Below are 17,168 nucleotides of genomic sequence, written 5' to 3'. Positions count from 1 at the left end.
TATACACACACGTGGATCTGTTTCTTGAACCTCCCTGAACATCCGGATCTCTCCCCCGGGACTGCTGGGAGGATGCCAAGAGACAATGGTTCTGGAACGCTAACTCCGGGTGCCTGGCACCTGGTGAGTGCTGTGTAAACTGCGTCTACAGGTAGTGAGCCCAGTATGGCCACAGGCAAGTGATTTTTATAAGCACGTGTGTACTTCACACTTTTGTATTTCACAAGAGACCAGCATCCACAAATCTTTGTGTGGGTCACTCCCAGGTCCCTGTGCTCGGAAGCACGAGCAGGACTGTGACCCTCCCTGCTGAGGACGACAGGCCTGCTGGTCCCAACAACCCACTCACTCTTGCGCTTCTGAATGATATTGCAGGATGTGTGTTTTGGTTTCTTTTCATTTCTTTTTTAAAACTAATGTTCTTTGCAGTCCTGGCCATAAAATGCTCGGGTTAGGGGCTGGCATGGAAGGGCCAGAGGCTGAAAACTCTGTGCGGCAGCCCCTGCTCTGAGAATTGCCCCCAAATGCTTTTTAAAGGTGGACATTGTCAGAAAAAAACAAAGTCTGCCCACATTCTCCCAGTCAGCTGATTTTTCCCCTCCTTGGATTTCATGGGACAGAGTCCTCCGTCCTCCTTTGCTCCAGGGCTCGTACTTGCTGGGAGAGTTTTCATTTTCAAGGGCTAAACATTTGCCCACATGCGTTTCATTAAAAAAGTCACTGCTGGACATGAATTCTAGAAGCTGCTGGTTTAGTCAAGAGGTTACAGTATAATTCATGTCTAAAAGAGGAGTAACTGGGATAAGAGGGATGCACAGAAGGCTCTGGAATCCAGGGGGTGTGGCCTTCAGTGCAGGGAGAGAGGGCAGCCTGGTGCCAGCCCTGGCTCGGCCTCCACGCCCACCTCGGCCCTCTGGCTGGCTACAGCATCTCGCCTGAGCCACTACCCATCCAAGGGCCCGCAGTATCCGGTACTCAATGCCTCTACGCCCCAGGCTACACCCCACAGGGCAATGCCTTTGAAGACTTTAAAGACAGTCCTCAAATGTCGAGTACGGACAGCAGGAAACAGTAGTATGGGATGGTATGTGGTAACACGGGACCTCAAACAGGTCTACAACTGAAGCTTGGACAATCGGACAAGCGATTGTACCTATCTCTGTTTCCTCATCTATAAAATGGGCATAATAATACCCATTTCATTGAGCTGGTGAGCAGATCAAATGTATAAGGAGGGATTAGCAGAGTGCCTGGCACCTATGAAGGTCTCAGTGAGACATGGCTACTAGTACTATTGATTCTTTTGTCCCAGAGTCCCCATGGTTACTCGACCCAGCCTCTCTAGCACTCAGAAATGGTAACTGGGGGGAAAACAAAGTTTTTGAGTCTACTCTTACCAGAGGACACAGGACAAAGCAGGGACAGTGGCCTTCGACTAAGCTGGTGCCTCCCGGTAAGGAGGACACCCAGTAAGTCAGGGGACTGCCTCCCCATCCAGCCCCCCATTATAGGGCCACCAGCATGGAAGTCAGGTGTGGCCCCGGATGGGCCTGCATGAAGTCATTTGCCTGCCTGGGCCCCAGGAAAGGTGCCAAGGAGCTTCACCCTCAGCTGTAGGTTAGAGACGCTGGAGAGAGGCCTCCTACCCAGACACACCTGGAGGAAAGCAGCCACCCAACCTCTCCCGTCCTTGGATTGAGAAAGAGCCCGTGAGAGAGGTGCAAAGGAAAAAAGAAATGAAAGCTACTTACCGGGAGGCCGGGTCTTCCAGCAGGACCCTGAAATAAAGGGGGAAAGAGTGAAGTTTAGGAAGGTCAGGGTATTGTTCCACAGAGCCCAGCCAGCTGTGTGACCTTGGAGTCACTTGTGCTCTATAAGCCTCTGTTATTTTATGAACAAAATGAAGAGAGGGCCATAATCACTAAGCTTCCTTTCAGTTCTAGCATGCATTCACTCACTCATTCATTCATTCATTCAGAAAAACAGTTAGCAGTGGTCTCCTCCGTGCCAGGCTCAGGGCAGGTGCAGGGAACAGAAAGACAAGAATGTCCCTTCATATCTCTGTCCCTCAAGGATCATCAGGGCTCTAGGGCTCACCGGCATGTCCCCTCTCTCTGAGTCTCTGTGCCTCAGTGTCCCCCACTCATGTGTGTTGGTCCTGGCCTGGGAAAGGGCCCAAGGGGCTGGAGCTTGGTCTTCCCTGTCCTACGACACAGGGGAAGCTAGATGCCAGCTCTGATGGAGCCGGTCTGCCTGGGACGCTTCTGCTGGGCCTGCCCCATCTGAGCCGATGGACCACGGCCAGGGAGCAGGGTGTGGGAAGGGTGTGGGCCTCTCTAGGGGGCCTCTTGCCCTCTATTGGGATGGTGAAGGGGGCAGTGGGACTTCCTTCCTTTAATGCCTCTAACTAGCTTCAGGCCACCCTCTCTACAATGGGTTGGCGCTGGCAGTGAAGCAGGAGACTCGACCCCACCCTGTGTGGCTCCAGAAGTCTGCCTTCACTGACCACAGCCATGTCTTTCTCAAGTTCTTTTTTTTTTTTTCTTTTTGCGGTACGCGGGCCTCTCACTGCTGTGGCCTCTCCCGTTGCGGAGCACAGGCTCCGGACGCGCAGGCTCAGCGGCCATGGCTCACGGGCCTAGCCGCTCCGCGGCATGTGGGATCTTCCCAGACCGGGGCACGAACCCGTGTCCCCTGCATCGGCAGGCGGACTCTCAACCACTGCGCCACCAGGGAAGCCCCTCAAACTCCTTTTTTATGACCCTAGGACTCCTGCCTAGCACAGTTCTGGGTATAGACTAAAGACTCCATACGATGGATCTGAAATCCCACTGAAAAGAGGAAAACATTCAAAAAAATGTGGATCATAATAGATATTCGCATAGTAATATGCACAGGAGGGGGCTCAGGAACAAAGCAGCTTCTGAGAAAGTCATGTGTTTTTCACTCTGGCCCCCAACTTCCAGATGGATCTGATACAAGGGGGCGGCGGAGAAACTGCTCTAGGAGCTGCCTGGTGAGGTGTCATGGGGCGCCGTGCGGAGTGGGAGGACCCCCTGCGGAGAGCTTCTGGAGCTGAGCCCCAGCCTGGCACGGCCGGGGCCTGGGGTCAGGAGAGATGCAGTCTTGGTGTGGGAGAAAGCAGCAGGCTTTAGGTAAGTGCAGTGCTCTGCAGTCAGCCTGCCTGGCCGTCACTGACTAGTCGGTGACTTGGGGCAAGTCGCTTGGCCTCCCTGTATCTCAGTTTCCTCATCTTGTAAATGGGAGAACAATCATATCTACCTCTCGGGACTGAATGAGATAATTTGTGTAGAGCACTCAGCACACGGGCCGGGGCCGGCATGGAGCGAGCGCTGAATGCTGCGATCATTAGGAAAGAAGAGGACTGGCCGGGAGGTGCGTGGAGCTGGCCCCTGGTCTCGCCCTCCAGAGGCTCTGCCATCAGGTGAGTTTCTCTCCTTCCAGATGTCCTGCTCTTCCCATAGACCCACAGCGGTGCCAGGAGGGGGTCTCAGGGTGCCCACCTGGAGACAAGTCCATCTGCCTCAGGGCTGCTGAGGCAACGCAGGCAGCACCAGGAGTAATGCCCCTGGCACCACCCCACCCACCGGGTCCCTTGCTCCTGAGGACATCCCAGAGGTGGGGGCGGGGGTGGGTGATGCCCCCCAGAGGACCAAGCTCGGGGGATGCTGGTTAGCGGCCCCGTGGGCATGCAGCCCGTGCCCACCCTTTCACTCTGCTTTGCCCCCAGGCACTAAAACGCAAGCTCCCAAGGCAGGCAGGGCACTTTCTGTTTTGTTCACGGATGTGTCCCCAGTGCCTTAAGGAGCGCTGAGCTCTTAGTAGCTCCTTAATTCATGTTTGTGAGCGAATGAACCTGAGGGCGGCTACCACAAACCTGGGGACTCAGCCCCTTCTTTCCCAGCTCTGCAAAGACAGCTCGGGCACCCAATGTTCTCAAACCAGAGCTGTAGCACTGAGCCAGTCCCCCTTCCTGTCATTTCTAAATGCTATCAGGGAGTGGGCCAACAAGCGGCCACCACCTCCCTCCCGTCCCAGGAGGCAGACGGGCCTGTGGGGAGTTCCCAACCTCACACAGGGGGTCTAACCCCGATAGGGACAGAAGGGCAGTCTACCCACTGCTCCTGTGTACTGAACAACAACATCACCTGTACGCGGGAGGAACTTCTCTAGGGTCTCAGCACCAGGGAAAGCTATGCTTCACCCAACAGCCAGGGGTGCTCCCACCTTCCTGCCCCCTGGCTCTTGTAACAGCTCTGCTTCCCTCTTTGCTCTGACCACCAAGAAGCTCAAAGCTGCGTCTGTGGCTCATCTGCGCAGGATGTTGTGGTGTCATCAGCTCTGGATTCTCCTTGTTTTCTTGCCTCTGCTCTCCACACTCCCCTCCACTGTTTCCTTATCTAGTTTGTAAATAACCCCGAAATGTTTCTTGGAATAAGGTGGGGTAGAAATAAAATGAAATCGTAAATTAATTTATAAAAATACAAAGAATAATAATTTCTTCCTGAAAATTAAAGACTTGTCAGAATCTTTGGGGATCATCTAGGGAAGTCTTCTGTTTTTAGAATTTAAATGAGTTAATACATTCTAAATGGAAAAAATATATACGTACATACACACATATATGTGTATGCATAATATATATACATATACACATATATACATATACATACATATAATTATATATATTCCTTACAACACCTGGATGAGTCAAGTACTATTACTACTCCCATTTTATAGATGAGGAAACTGAGGCACGGAGAGGTAAAGTAATTTGTCCAAGGTCACACAGCTAGAAGTGGCAGAGCCAGGATTCAGACCCAGGTGGCTTCCCTCCAGAGTCCATGCTTGAAATCACTCAATTACACTGCTTCCATAAAAGCACATGAGCTCCTAAGACATAGTAAGTGTTAGCTAGTATTTCAGCAAGGATCATTTTCAACCAGGGCTGGCAGCTGGACATCAAACATTTCCTTATATTCCTTCGGAGAAAGAGACATGCATACTTCCCTTGGTCATCTGCTTCAGTCTCACAATTCCTGTAATTAAGAAATTCTCTTAAATCTAGTGCAAGGATGGCCAGCAACTGTCAGCTTGAGTGCAGACTCCAGTGGATTGGTAGTGACTGAGTAAAGCATTCTGTTAAGAAGCCTCTTAATTGATTAGCGATGTCTGCCATGGACAGGAGTGGTGGGGTAGTGGTGGGCCCCACCGCTCAGATGATTCCTGCTGCTGCTTAAATCTATCCTCCATGATTGTGTTATCTAGGCACTGACCACAGTAACCAGTGTCACCCCAGAGGTGCCCCTGAAAAACAGAGGGTGGCAGACAGGCATTGTGACCAGCTGCCATCTCCCTCTCCCTGCCTCTGGCTGGCGGCATTCTTCCTTTGCGGGAAGCAGAGAGAACGGGCTAGGGGGTGATTTCCACCCCGGCCAGCTTCCCATTTCCTCCTCATCCTGCCTTGTGGTTTCAGCCAGAGTTGGGTGAAGACTCAGGCCTCTTCTGCGTCAGGCTGAGAATCCAGGGAAGCTACCTGGGCTCCTCTCCCTCAGTCCATGGGAGTGGTGGCTGGGCCGGCAGGGACTGTGAGGAGAGGCTCACATCCCGCCCCCGCCCCGGCCCCGATCTGCTCTGCACTGCAGAGCCCCCAGCAGTGACAGCACCCTCCCTGGCTGGGGAAAGTTGTGGGGTGAGGCCAGCAGAAGCTCTCAGGATGCTGCATTCCTGGTGAGGGCAGCCCTCAAGTCAGGCAGGGACCCAGAGCTGACTTGGGTTAGCCCCGCAGCCTGGCTGTGGGAAGGAGGTATATGTGGAAGGTCCCTGGAATGGGGGGAGGTGAGGACCCTTTTTGGCTCTGTCACAAAGAAGGGGAAAAGCAGCCCATTTCCAGCAGGTGGTCTGTCGAAGTTTCCTATGGCAGAGTTTATTTTGGAAGATTGATGACAGGAATTGAGATCTGACGTCCAAAGCATGGATGATAAATCATCCCTCCTCTTTTCAGGGAACGACAGGATTTTCCTCTCTCTCTGTAACTGAGCAGTGAGCGAGCTGGGCGGGATCGTCAGCCCAGGTTCAATGTGCCTTTCAGGACACAGATGGAATGGAACATCATGGTCTTGTTACAGCTTAGGCAGCTGTTCTTGTTGGTTCAGATCGAGAGAACAGCTATGGAAATGACTTCTCCGAGGAAGGGACGATGATAGGGCTGCTTTCATTATCCTTGAGAAAGATCTGATGTGGAGGGCTCGGCCCTTTCAACTCCGATACCCAGCTCCCCCGGCGACCTCTGGGCCTTTTGTTGGGATATCAAATGCTGTCCTCAGAAGACATGCCCCTGTTCTCTGGATCCATTACTTCGAGGAGACGGTCTCCTCGGGCTCTTCTCAGGTTCTCTGGAAATGGCTCAGCTCCCCCGCCCTGCCTCTGACTTTAGGGTGATGCCAGGGGAAGGAGCCCGACAGGCTGCCTCTAGTTTGTGTTGTTTCCCAATCTAACCTGCTGACATCATTCTCTTACATAAAACCCCTGCCACTACCACCAACCACCACCTGCCCGAAGTGATCTGGCAAGATGGAGATGCCCACTCGGCGGTGCGGACACCGCATCCTCAGAAGCCGTCCACGCTTAGAGCCGCTCACCGACCTGTTTACTGAAAGGGCAGGGGACTTTCAAGGACCAAACCCGACCAGAGATGATCTCTTTCTTCTTTCTAATACCAGGTGCTTCTATGACTCCACTTGCCTCTTTGGGGGACAAAGGAGCAGGCTAACAATGGGGCAAACCAGCCTTTCAGATTGCAACTGGGACGTGTTCTGCCCGGGGCACAACTATGGTCTGGCCCTGGAGGCTGCAGAGGTGGGTGGAAAGCAAAATGACTGCCGTGTCAACCTTCTGGAGGGACCCTGCAGACTTCAGTGGAGGGTATAGGGGCCTCAATTCCCCCACCCAGGGCCCGGTTACCAGCAGGGAGCAAGGTCTTTCAGATGCGTGAGACCAGGCTTCAAGGGAGTACTTACAGGAGGTCCTGAAAGAGAGAGAGAAAATGCCGGGGTCAGTGTCAGTGCCATAAGGGCTGCTTAGAAGCAGCGTCCAAGAATTCTTCAGCTGAGGGGTTTCCATCTGGTCTTCGAAGTTTGTATTTTCCTGGCCCACTGTCACCAATATAATCTCTTCCCCCTTTATTTCATCTCTGTATTTTTATCACTGGATGAGAAATCCAGAGGTCTGGGCCCCAGGTGCAGCCAGGCCGGGGCCCTAACTTCCTGAACTGTCCTTTCCACACCTCAGCTTCCGACCCCACAAAATGCGCTCCCTGGGACCCGTCCCAGGTTGGGCACACAGTGGCTTTGCCGAACACAGGGCGCTGGGCACCAAGGCTTTTTGCCAAGGGTCAGAGTGTTACAGAACCTGGAAGCTGTGATTATCAGCATGCCCGTTGTCTCTCCACGCTCACACGAAATGCAACAGAAAACAGGCAGGAACAGAAGGGGCCAAAGGAGGTTTCTCACGGGGTTCCCCGCCTGATGTTTATCAGGCCTGTCCTGGTTTCTGTTAAGCTCTGAGTCAGGCTTTCTGCCCTCCTGGGTCCGCTGCCCACTCCCTCTTTCTCACCGCCCGCCTCTGTGCCCTGGCCCCACCCTCCCTCCAAGCTCTCTCCTTTCTTTCCTCCTCCTTGTGGCCACTCTCCCTCCTCCCTCCCACAAGCCTCAGCATGAGCCCTATCTCATTAGGACAACAGCGGCAGCGGCGGAGAATTACAAATTCAAATGGTCAGCAAAAGGGGCAGGAGGACGGGTGGGGAGGTAAGGGAGAGAAAAAGCGGCGGCTGAAAGATAGCAAACTGAAAGGCATTTCTGCAAACGTGAGTCACCAAAGCCCCAGGGCCCGTGGGATTCCCAGCTGGGCCCGGTGTGTCTGCCCAGCCCCTGGTGACCTGGCCACGTTAAGACAGCTGCTACTCCCGTCGCTTCTTTTATGCTCAGCCAATAAAGACTGCTTATGTTTCCCCTTGCTCTTCACATTCCCAAAGCCAGCTTCCTTCTCTGCCTTCATCTGCCTGTTTCTCCATCCTGGTCCCCTTCCAGCAGGAAACAGCCTCTTTCATGCTGGCCTCTGTCAAGCCGTCACATTAAGGGGGAACAAAATGTTTTAAATTAAAAAAAAAAAAAAAAGAGTCAAGGGGTGTAATGCCTGGGTGAGGAGGCCCCAGGCGGGCCGGCAGTGAGGTTTCAGAACAGCGAGAGGGAGGGAGGTCAAGGGAGGAGGGGACATCTGGGACCTATTAGGCTGAGGGGCAGGGGAATGTCACCCAGAACCTGAAAATATCCCCCAAGTGCACTTGCCAGGGGGGCCAGCCCAGCTGGAAGGTCCGTGCCTCTTGGTGGGGGGAAGTGTCCTCGTGAGAAACATGCTGGTGACAAAGTTCAGCCCACGGCAATTTGGGGACGGTTTAGCCACATGGAGAGCAGATGTCCTGACCCGCCTGGGCTCCCAGAGCGTACAGTCTTGGTGGTGGTGGAGGTGGGGTGTCCCTGGTGACACAGCAGAGCCCTGGTGATGGCCCGGCCCGCTGTTAGCAGCCTCGGCCGCACAGGTATCACCAGGTGTTGCCGGGCAGCTAACGTGAGACTTGCCACTCAGCCTAGTCCCTGAAGGGCAGTTTGCTGGGTCCTCCCAAGGGATGTAAATTCTACTGGCGATTTCAAGGTTTTTTTTTTTTTATAGCCCCATCACCACCGCTGCACACACTTCTGTGGTCCTTTACTACATGCCGGGCACAATTCTAAGTGTTTTCCACTCCAGAGAAGATTCTGTCATGCCTACCTTGTAGATGAGGAAACTGAGGCACAGACAGGCTAAGCTTCTCCCCCAGGGACAAGCCGCTAGTAACCCGCAGAGCTCCTGACTCTTCATCCCACTGCCTCTCTCCATGCCTCTCACTCAGAAAGCAACTCACTTCACCCCCAAATCGCCCACAGACCTGTTCCCTCTCCAATCCTCTCCCCTGGATGCCTGCTGTGTTCAGCCTCTGGCTCCTCTCTCTGGACCCAACCCTCTCACCTCTCTTTTACGGGCCCCTTTTTCCGATGCAAAGGAATTTGACTCTGTCAAGCTCTTGCGGGCTAGTGTTCCCCTACCTGTCACTTACACAGACTTCAGGATGGGAAAAGCCCCTGTTTGTTAGTTGATTCTGTACCTTAGGAAGGGGGAGAGGGATAGAGGAATTATCAAAGAAGACTTTTTCTATCACTAACATTTTTTTCCCCTGTTAATGCTAATCCTCAAGGGTCCCCCTGGAAAATCTTTAGGCCCCTTGGAAAATCTAACTACTGCCCTACCCCCGGCAGCTTTCATCAGGCCTCTGGATTTCAGAGTGGATGCTTCACCTAGTGCTGTGTTCAAAGCCCAGCAGCTCTAAGGTGGCTGGGGAGCTGATTGTGAAATCAGTAGTGCTTTGATGTCACTGGTTGGTCTCCAATGTGGGTCACTTGGCCACGCTCAGTAACATGGCTATTAACTGACTGGTCACCCTGGCCAAGCACCAAAAGATAGAGTCACACCAAGGCATGACCAAGCACCCATTGAATGGATGGGGAAACAGAAGCCCAAGGAGCGTAGTGACCATGCAGTGTCACTGCATAGATGGGTGGCAGGGATGGGACCAGAGCCCAGGTCTCCTGACTCCCCATCCAGGGGTCTTCCTAACAAACTTCACTGTCTCTCATGGCTGTGCAGTTGATCCTGTCACCTACCACCTCAGTGAGGCCACTGCTGCCCTTCCCAGGGATTGGCTGACCTCCTCCAAGTAAGACAGTCGTGTTCCTCCTAAAGGGACATGTTAGGCATGGACTCCAATAAAGAATCCCAGGTAGTGTTCTATGTCACACCTTTCACTGAACCATTTTTAGTATGTTCATTTATTCATTCAGCAAACATTTAATGAATGCCTGCTGTGTGCCAGTCGCTGTGCTGTTCTATGGCTCTATAAAGATGAATAAGGCACAGTCATTGCCCTCTGAGGAAGGAAAACTTCATTTTTTAAGCACCTAATATCTACCAGGCCTGATGCTCTAGTGATACAGAGATGAGTAACTCATTTCCTCCCGTTGAGAAATCAACAGTTTCCTATGTCAGAGAACTGGAGAAATTCCAGAGAAGAGAACTAAAACGAACAAAAGGATTTAAGGGAGAAAGGTTTGCTGTGTGAGGATTCACCCATTCACTCAATCAACAACATTTACTGAGTGCCTATGACGTGCCAGACATAATGTTAAATATAGTCATTATAACAGCACATTCAATTCTTATAACAACCACACGAGGTTGGCATTATCCTCACTTCACAAATGAAGAACGTGAGGCTCAGAGGTTAAGCAACCTGCCTAAGGTGGTCTCCCTGTCTTAAATGGCAGCATCTGTTACTTTTTGTAGGTTTAATTTCCATGCAGCAGAGCACGGGTTTGAACCTGGTCTCTCTCAGCCGGAAGCCCGTGCTCTCCAGACTGGAGGTCATCAAGGTCATCAGGCTGGGTGGGGCCCCTCCTGTCTCTTCCCCTCTTACCACCCTCCCCAACCCCTGTACAGAAGGCTCTGCCCCGTCCAGACCTTGGATCCAGTCCTGGTCCTGGACAGAGAAGCGGAGAACCACAGAGTGTGCCCAGGTTCTACGTCATATGAGGCGTGAACTGCCCCTGTTTGGCTGCTGGGCTCCCAGCAGCTGGGGTCTTAGCCCCAACCTATGCCGCCTGGTGCCTGCTGCCAGGCTGCCTGCAGCTGACCACCTGCCACTTGGCTCTGCCACGTGCCGACCCGCCCATCCTGCCAGGACAGATGCTCTGTAACCCTGGCTCTCCTAGGACCTGGGTGGCTAACAACAGTGCCTGTCACGCTCTGTCTGGGGGAACACGGGTTCTCAACCAGGGTCGATTTTGCCCCTCGGGGAACAGCTGGCAATATCTGGAGACATTTTTGATGGTTACAGCTGGGAGGCTGCTTGTGGTCTCTAGTGGGTAGAGGCCAGGGGTACTGCTAGACATCCTGCAGTGCACAGGCAGCTTCCTACAACAAAGCATTATCTGGCCCCAAATGTCAATAGTGCCAAGAGTGAGGAATCCTGCACTACCAGAAGCAGTCCTGTCTCTGGGCTCCCGCTGTGCCTGCAGTCCTGCCTGTACTCCTAGGATGAGGCCCTGGCCTCACTCCACCCAAGGTTTGCCAACTTTGGGGATCTTCTTCTATAGGTTGGCCTGTTCTGCCTCCACTCAAGATCTTGTTAGGACAAATAATAATTCATTTATTGAGCAATTATTCCGAGCCTGACACTATGCAAACAGCTTTATGTACCGCCCAACAAACCAGTGAAGTAGCGACTATTATTATTCTAGAGATGGAAAAGCCGACGCCCAGGGCATTTAAATATGTGTTCGTGGTCATGGAGCTCACATGTGCCTGAGCGGGTAGCTGAACCCAGCTGACCGTGGCGTCAAGCAGCCTGGCACAGCCTCCCAAGGCCATGGGGCCCCCGTGCTTGAAGGAGGCACACACGTAGGTGAAATAAGGGGGCAAACTCTGCCTCGAGGACTTGTGAAGAAGGGAAACGCGAGTAGCTCAAAAACCATCGAGAGAATTTGTCAGGGACAAGCATGACGGCCTGTTAAGGGAATCTGAACGGGATCTGAGGCAGCCTCTGCCCTCTGAGGCACACATCAAAGAGGACAGGAAGTCCTTCTCCCGGGCAGTCCCGGGGCGGGGATACTGGCTTTACAGGGGGTCACGGCAGACCTCTGGGCAGAGCCTCTGGATTCGGTGCTGTGGGAGCATGTCTCACAGATCACGCTTTGTGACCAATGCTTCCCCGTATTGAGGTTCACCACAATCCAGCTCCCATTCTACAGATGAGGAAACTGAGGCTCAGAAGGGATGTAACTCAACTATGGTTCACGGCTGGTAAGGGATCCTGAATTCTAGTCCAGTGCCCTTCCTGGAACAGCCCGCCACTGGCAGAGCTTTGAGGGGTGGCAGGCTTTATAGTTCTTAGAAAAAATATACAAGTACTCAAATGGTGTCTTGTGAGGGCCGATCGTGCTCTTCCCAACTCTGTGTTCACATTGGCAGCTAGAAATCAACCACGGTGGGAGTATTCACACCACAGAAATTGGCAAAAGCTACAAAGCAGCCTCACCCCGACCCCAAAAGCCAACTGTTAACCATTTTCCAGCACACTGAGACTCTGATCTGTCCCATGATGACGTCAGCCACAAGACATCCCCAGACCTTTCCAGCTCAGGCTGATGGAGAATAACAGGTCCTGAGAGGAGTGGGCAGCAGCTAAAATCACACACACCACACTTTCTACTCTTGCACTCGTGGCAGACACGGCTAATCGATCACAGCTAGTCTTCCCACAATGCGCCTTGACAAGGCTTCACAATTGTTTCCAACATGGCCACTATCAATCAGCACAAGCTGGCACATGAGGTGAAATCTATTAGTCATCTTGGAACTAGAGCCATCTGGCTGGTGAGACACAGGGAGACAGGTAGGCAAAGCACGAGGGTCATTTTCTGACTTATCAGGGAGGACTGGGTTAGGCCTGGGGGGCAACAGAGGTGGAGAGGCTGGCTATCCTGGACTCCGCAGCTGTACCTTATGCCAGGGGTAGGAACTAGCATTAATTGCAGCCCTCTCCCCCTGTCCCCAGACAGTTGTCAAGACTGGCAGAGAGACTGGGGAGGTGTGAGCACAAAAGGGACAGGAGCCAGCAAGACCCCCTCCAGTTTAGTTCATGTCCTGGCCCCAGGAGGTCCCCGATGACCTACTGCTGTCACACCTGGAGCCACCAGAGGGCAACTCGAATGGTCACCTTCCTGCAGACACCATGGAAGTTGCCTTCCCACCTGATGGGGTCTTGGGCCAGCTCCAGGTGCTCTCGGAGCCCTCTGCCCTTAGTGAACACCCCCTTCACCGTGCAGGCTGTCCCTCTTCGTGACCTTGCTCCCCATCTTACTTGGCGAGGGCCTGGGGACAGGCGGAGGCAGTGGGATGGGGGAGGCTCAGGTGCCCTGCCCTGCACTTCTGGATGTGGAGGGGGTGTCTGGGTAGCAAACTCTCTCGTCTCCCCAGCACCCACTCTCCCTTCCTCCTTCCTACAGAACCTCGATTCTATTCTCGTCTCCACCCACTCTTCACACAGCCCCATGTCTCTGGGGAAGCCAATCCCAGGCCTAGCTGGGAATGGGTGAGGGTAAGTGTCTGGGGCCAGGAACCCTCATGAAGATGGCTCTGGGGGGGGTCAGTCTGCGCAGGCAAAGAGGAAGGCCACAGCTGAGGACACTGAGAGGGGGGACATCCCAGTCCAACTACCGCAGTTCCCACCACCCCAGACTCCTGCGTGCCCTGTGACTGGGGAAGCAGCCCCAAGGCTCCAGGAAGTGGCCGTGAGGGCTGCTGGCTGGCAGGAGGCCACAGCAGAGAGCAGCGCCAGGCCCCGCAGAATGGACAACGGCTCCGACCGAAGATGGCCACCGGCCACACCTGTGTCCCCTCCCCAGCACCACGGCAGCTGTAATCCTGGGAGGATGAGAGAGGAGGGGATGTTGTCCTGAACTGACTGAGTGGTGAGTCTGAAGGGCTGAGTATTAAACAGGAAGTGGCTGAGTTTCTCTAGGTTATTTCTCTCCCCCTCAGCAGAGGCAGGGGCTCGAGAGCAAAGCTGAACGCAGTATTGGGAGGGGGAAGACAACCGCATCTTTGCACACGTGAGCTGTGTCCCCTTCATGCTCGCTGCACGAGCATTTATTATCATAAACATCTGCTCAGCCCTGGCTGCATGGGGCTGCTGTGCTGGATGTTGTGAAAGTCAGGCACCGTCCCTGTTCCCAGGGGCTCCTCTAGCTCAGGAGATGCCTCCCCGCTCCAAGTGACACCCACATACCCTGTCCCTCAGCCTGAGCTTCTGGCCAGCTTTTTCCTCGAGACTGGGGCCAGGAACCCCCAGAGTCAGACTGCGGCTGTCCCTCTGGGTTCAGGGGCCGGACCCTGACTTCCGTCCAGATTAGAGCCGGCTTTGCTGTGGATCTTGGAGGGATGCTGTCCTCTCTCCCTCTTGGCTGCCACCCACCTGGCGAGCTCCTGCCTGGGGTGCCGTGTGCGTGGACTGGCTGTCTCATTGACATTCAGCCCTCCGCCCCCTCAAGGATCTTGTTTTATCTTTACTCGTTTGATCCTCAAAACAACCCTGAAAGGTTGGAGCAGGTATCAGCAGCCCCATTTTATGGGCGGGGGACTGAGGTACAGGCAGGGGAAGTGCTACCCAGCAAACTCTGGTCTCTCCCTCTGGCTCCAGCCCCCGGGCAGCCCGCTCGCCTGCAAACTTGGGCCCAGCGACCACCGACTGCACTGGAAGCAGCAAGTGGTCTTAAGACACTGGACCGCCACCCTCCTCCCACCCCGCCCCCCTGCACTGGAGCCCTGAGCCGGGGCTTGCTTTCTCCCTTCGGTTGTCACATGGGTCCTGCAGGAGGACAAGCCTCCGAGGCCCCGCACCTCTGACCCCAGACCTTCTTCCTGACACCGGATCTGGCCACTGCATCCGAGTTCCTGTGGCAGGCCCTGCTCGGGGCAGCTCACACGTCACAGCTCTGCAGGCCGGGCCCCACCAGGCAACTGCTGGGGGGAGAGAGGGGAGGGGTTGGCCAGGGGTCGAGACCCTGGTCAGACCCACACGGGACGTTACCCCCCAGAGGCCTGGGAGAGGCCACAGGCTTCGTAGGTCTTGTCTTTACAACCAGGCCTGGACCTCCCAAGGATGAGCTTTTGTTTTTATATTAAAGTCACAGTTATTGACAACTCATTAAGAGGCTGGCATCCTGAGTCTTTTGTCTCATCATTGTCATAAACACTAACATTTATTAAGTACTCACCAACCTCCATCAAGAGCTAAGTCTGTTATACATCGTCTCACCTACTCTTCACAATAGCCCTGCAAGGTGACACTATTATTATCCACACCTAACAGATGAGGAAACTGAGGCAGGGAGGTCACATTAGCAGCCCATGGTCATACAGCCAGAGCCCAGGCATGTCCTTAGCTGCAAAGCTATGCATTACCTCACTGACCAGCCACCACAACCCAAGCAGGTTCAGTGCTATTACTGCTATTATTGCTCCACAGGGGGCTCCTGGGGCACAGAGAAGTGAAATAATTTGTCCAAAGTCAGACGGCTGGAAGAGGCAGAGCTGGCACTTGGAATCAGTTATACCCTAAAGCTTTCCTTTTTAACCCCTACCTTTATTGCTTCTGTGAAAGCAAATAAGAGTCAGCACGACAGGTGGTAGGGCGAGAGGGCTAGACTGCTGAGCACGAAAATCTGCAGTAAGTCCTTTCTAGCCCCTTTGAGGACTGTGCATGGCCTCATCCATGGGCTAAGTTCAGACCACTCTCATCTCTCTTAAAGCTGGCTCCCCGAGTTCCCCCACTGAGGACTGATTGTAAACCCCACCGAGACACTGCCTGTCTGAGCAGGAACTACAGCCAGCCGCACGCACACTCGGTCTCATGGCTTCGCTGTTCCTTTATTTAGAAGTAGCAGGTTAAAAACTTGACAACTTGCATTCTTCACTTATCAAACTGCCCAGAATCATGGGAAGAGCATGAGTTTTGAAGCCAAACAGCCACAGGTTCAAATTCCAACTTTGCTACTTGCTAGCTGTGTGATCTTGGGCAAGTTGCTTAACTTCTCTGAGTTCCAGTGTCTTTTTCTGTAAAATGGGGGTAATGATAGTATCTACCTTGTTGGAATTCAAGGAGTAAATGAGAGAATACAGGTAAAAGGTTAAACACTGCTCCCGGCTTAGAGTAAGCATATAGTAAATAATAGCTATGGTAATTACTATGGTTATGAACTTGGAAAAAATGACATCCTATCCCAGAAGGCTATGATACCTTCCTCCGTTCTAAGCACAGGTACGGTTAACACAGAGAGCTCTTTCCATGTGCCAGGCACCATTCTTAGTGTTTTATGGACATGACCATATTCAGCCCGCACAAGCCTTATAAGATGAACATCTTTGTGACCCTCATTTTACAGATGGGAAAACTGAGGCACAGACAGGTGGTGTCTCCGGCGTGGGGTCACAGCTGGCAGGGGCAGGCTGACTCCAGGGCCCAGGCCATTAGCCTCTGTGCTGCACTGCCTCCCAGATGAGCCCCCAAAACACTGGAAACCACGAAGAACAAACAGGCAGGGGTCAGGGTAAGCTGAGATAAGCAGAGCAGGATGGATCGGGCTGGGCAAGCATCTGAATAAAACAGTACAGAGTCACCAGCTTTGAACCCGTGGGACAAATTACGTATTTTCTTGCTTCCCTGGGTCCTGACACTTCCAGGTTGGGGTCAGAATCACAAGTCCTGAGTGAGGAAATCTCAGGACAGTTCTCGCTGATGGAGAGTGCAGGCCCAACTCTGCAGACTGAGGCCAAGGGCAGGCATTGTTCTCTGGCCGCCAGTTTCCTGGAGTGGCCTCCGGCACAGGGCAGAGGGGCCGGGCTGCCCGAGCACAGATGGGGGCCCAGGGAATGGGGAGAAGTTTTCTATCAAGACACCCCCTGCGTTGTCAGGGTGGAAATCAATCAGGGCTGGGGCATCCATCAGACTCTGCTGGCTCTGACCCTTATTTCGATAAGGATCTGGGACCTCACTTGAACTTGTCATCCTTGACTGAATCTCCAGGAAGCCGCGAGATCCTCCCACAAGCTCTGGAGGTACCTCCCAAGAGGAGTTACCTCCTGCCCCACCCCCACTGCTCACCTTGGGTCGTCCCCAAGAAGTCAGCAGTGTGCAGGCGATGCTCCCTTGCCACATCCAAGAGGCACACAGAGCTCTCCAGCAAAGGTCACCACATGTACACCACGGCTCCACACCGTCTCCTTTAGGTAGCTGGCTTTGAGTTACCATGACCCCAGAGTACTGTGCACGATGCTCTCCAAGCCCTCAAGATATTCAGTTAGTTATTGGTCTCATTTCTATGTGAGAAAGCCAATTCCATGTTTTTCTTCCTCGTCTTTTCTGTTAGACTGTAAGCTTTCTGATGGGTGCAATCATTTACTCTTTGGTCACTATTCTAAGAGAAGCTGAGGGAGATTAG

At 53.4% G+C, this 17,168-nt stretch overlaps 1 protein-coding gene across 1 annotated transcript in view; it reads right to left on the bottom strand.

Annotated features, from left to right (window-relative positions):
- Positions 1-17,168, bottom strand: part of COL13A1 (collagen type XIII alpha 1 chain) — a gene marked incomplete at its 5' end in the record, with an annotated part of 143,787 nt that overhangs the window by 77,089 nt on the left and 49,530 nt on the right. Inside the window, one exon of the mRNA XM_082673817.1 lies at positions 1,752-1,778. Within this exon, the coding sequence (XP_082529943.1) occupies positions 1,752-1,778 (27 nt within the window). The remainder of the gene's footprint in view (positions 1-1,751; positions 1,779-17,168) is intronic.

The sequence above is a fragment of the Grampus griseus genome, assembly GCF_964374135.1.
Source record: "Grampus griseus genome assembly, chromosome: 16".
Taxonomy (NCBI): domain Eukaryota; kingdom Metazoa; phylum Chordata; class Mammalia; order Artiodactyla; family Delphinidae; genus Grampus; species Grampus griseus.
This window is presented reverse-complemented; position numbering and strand designations above follow the sequence as displayed.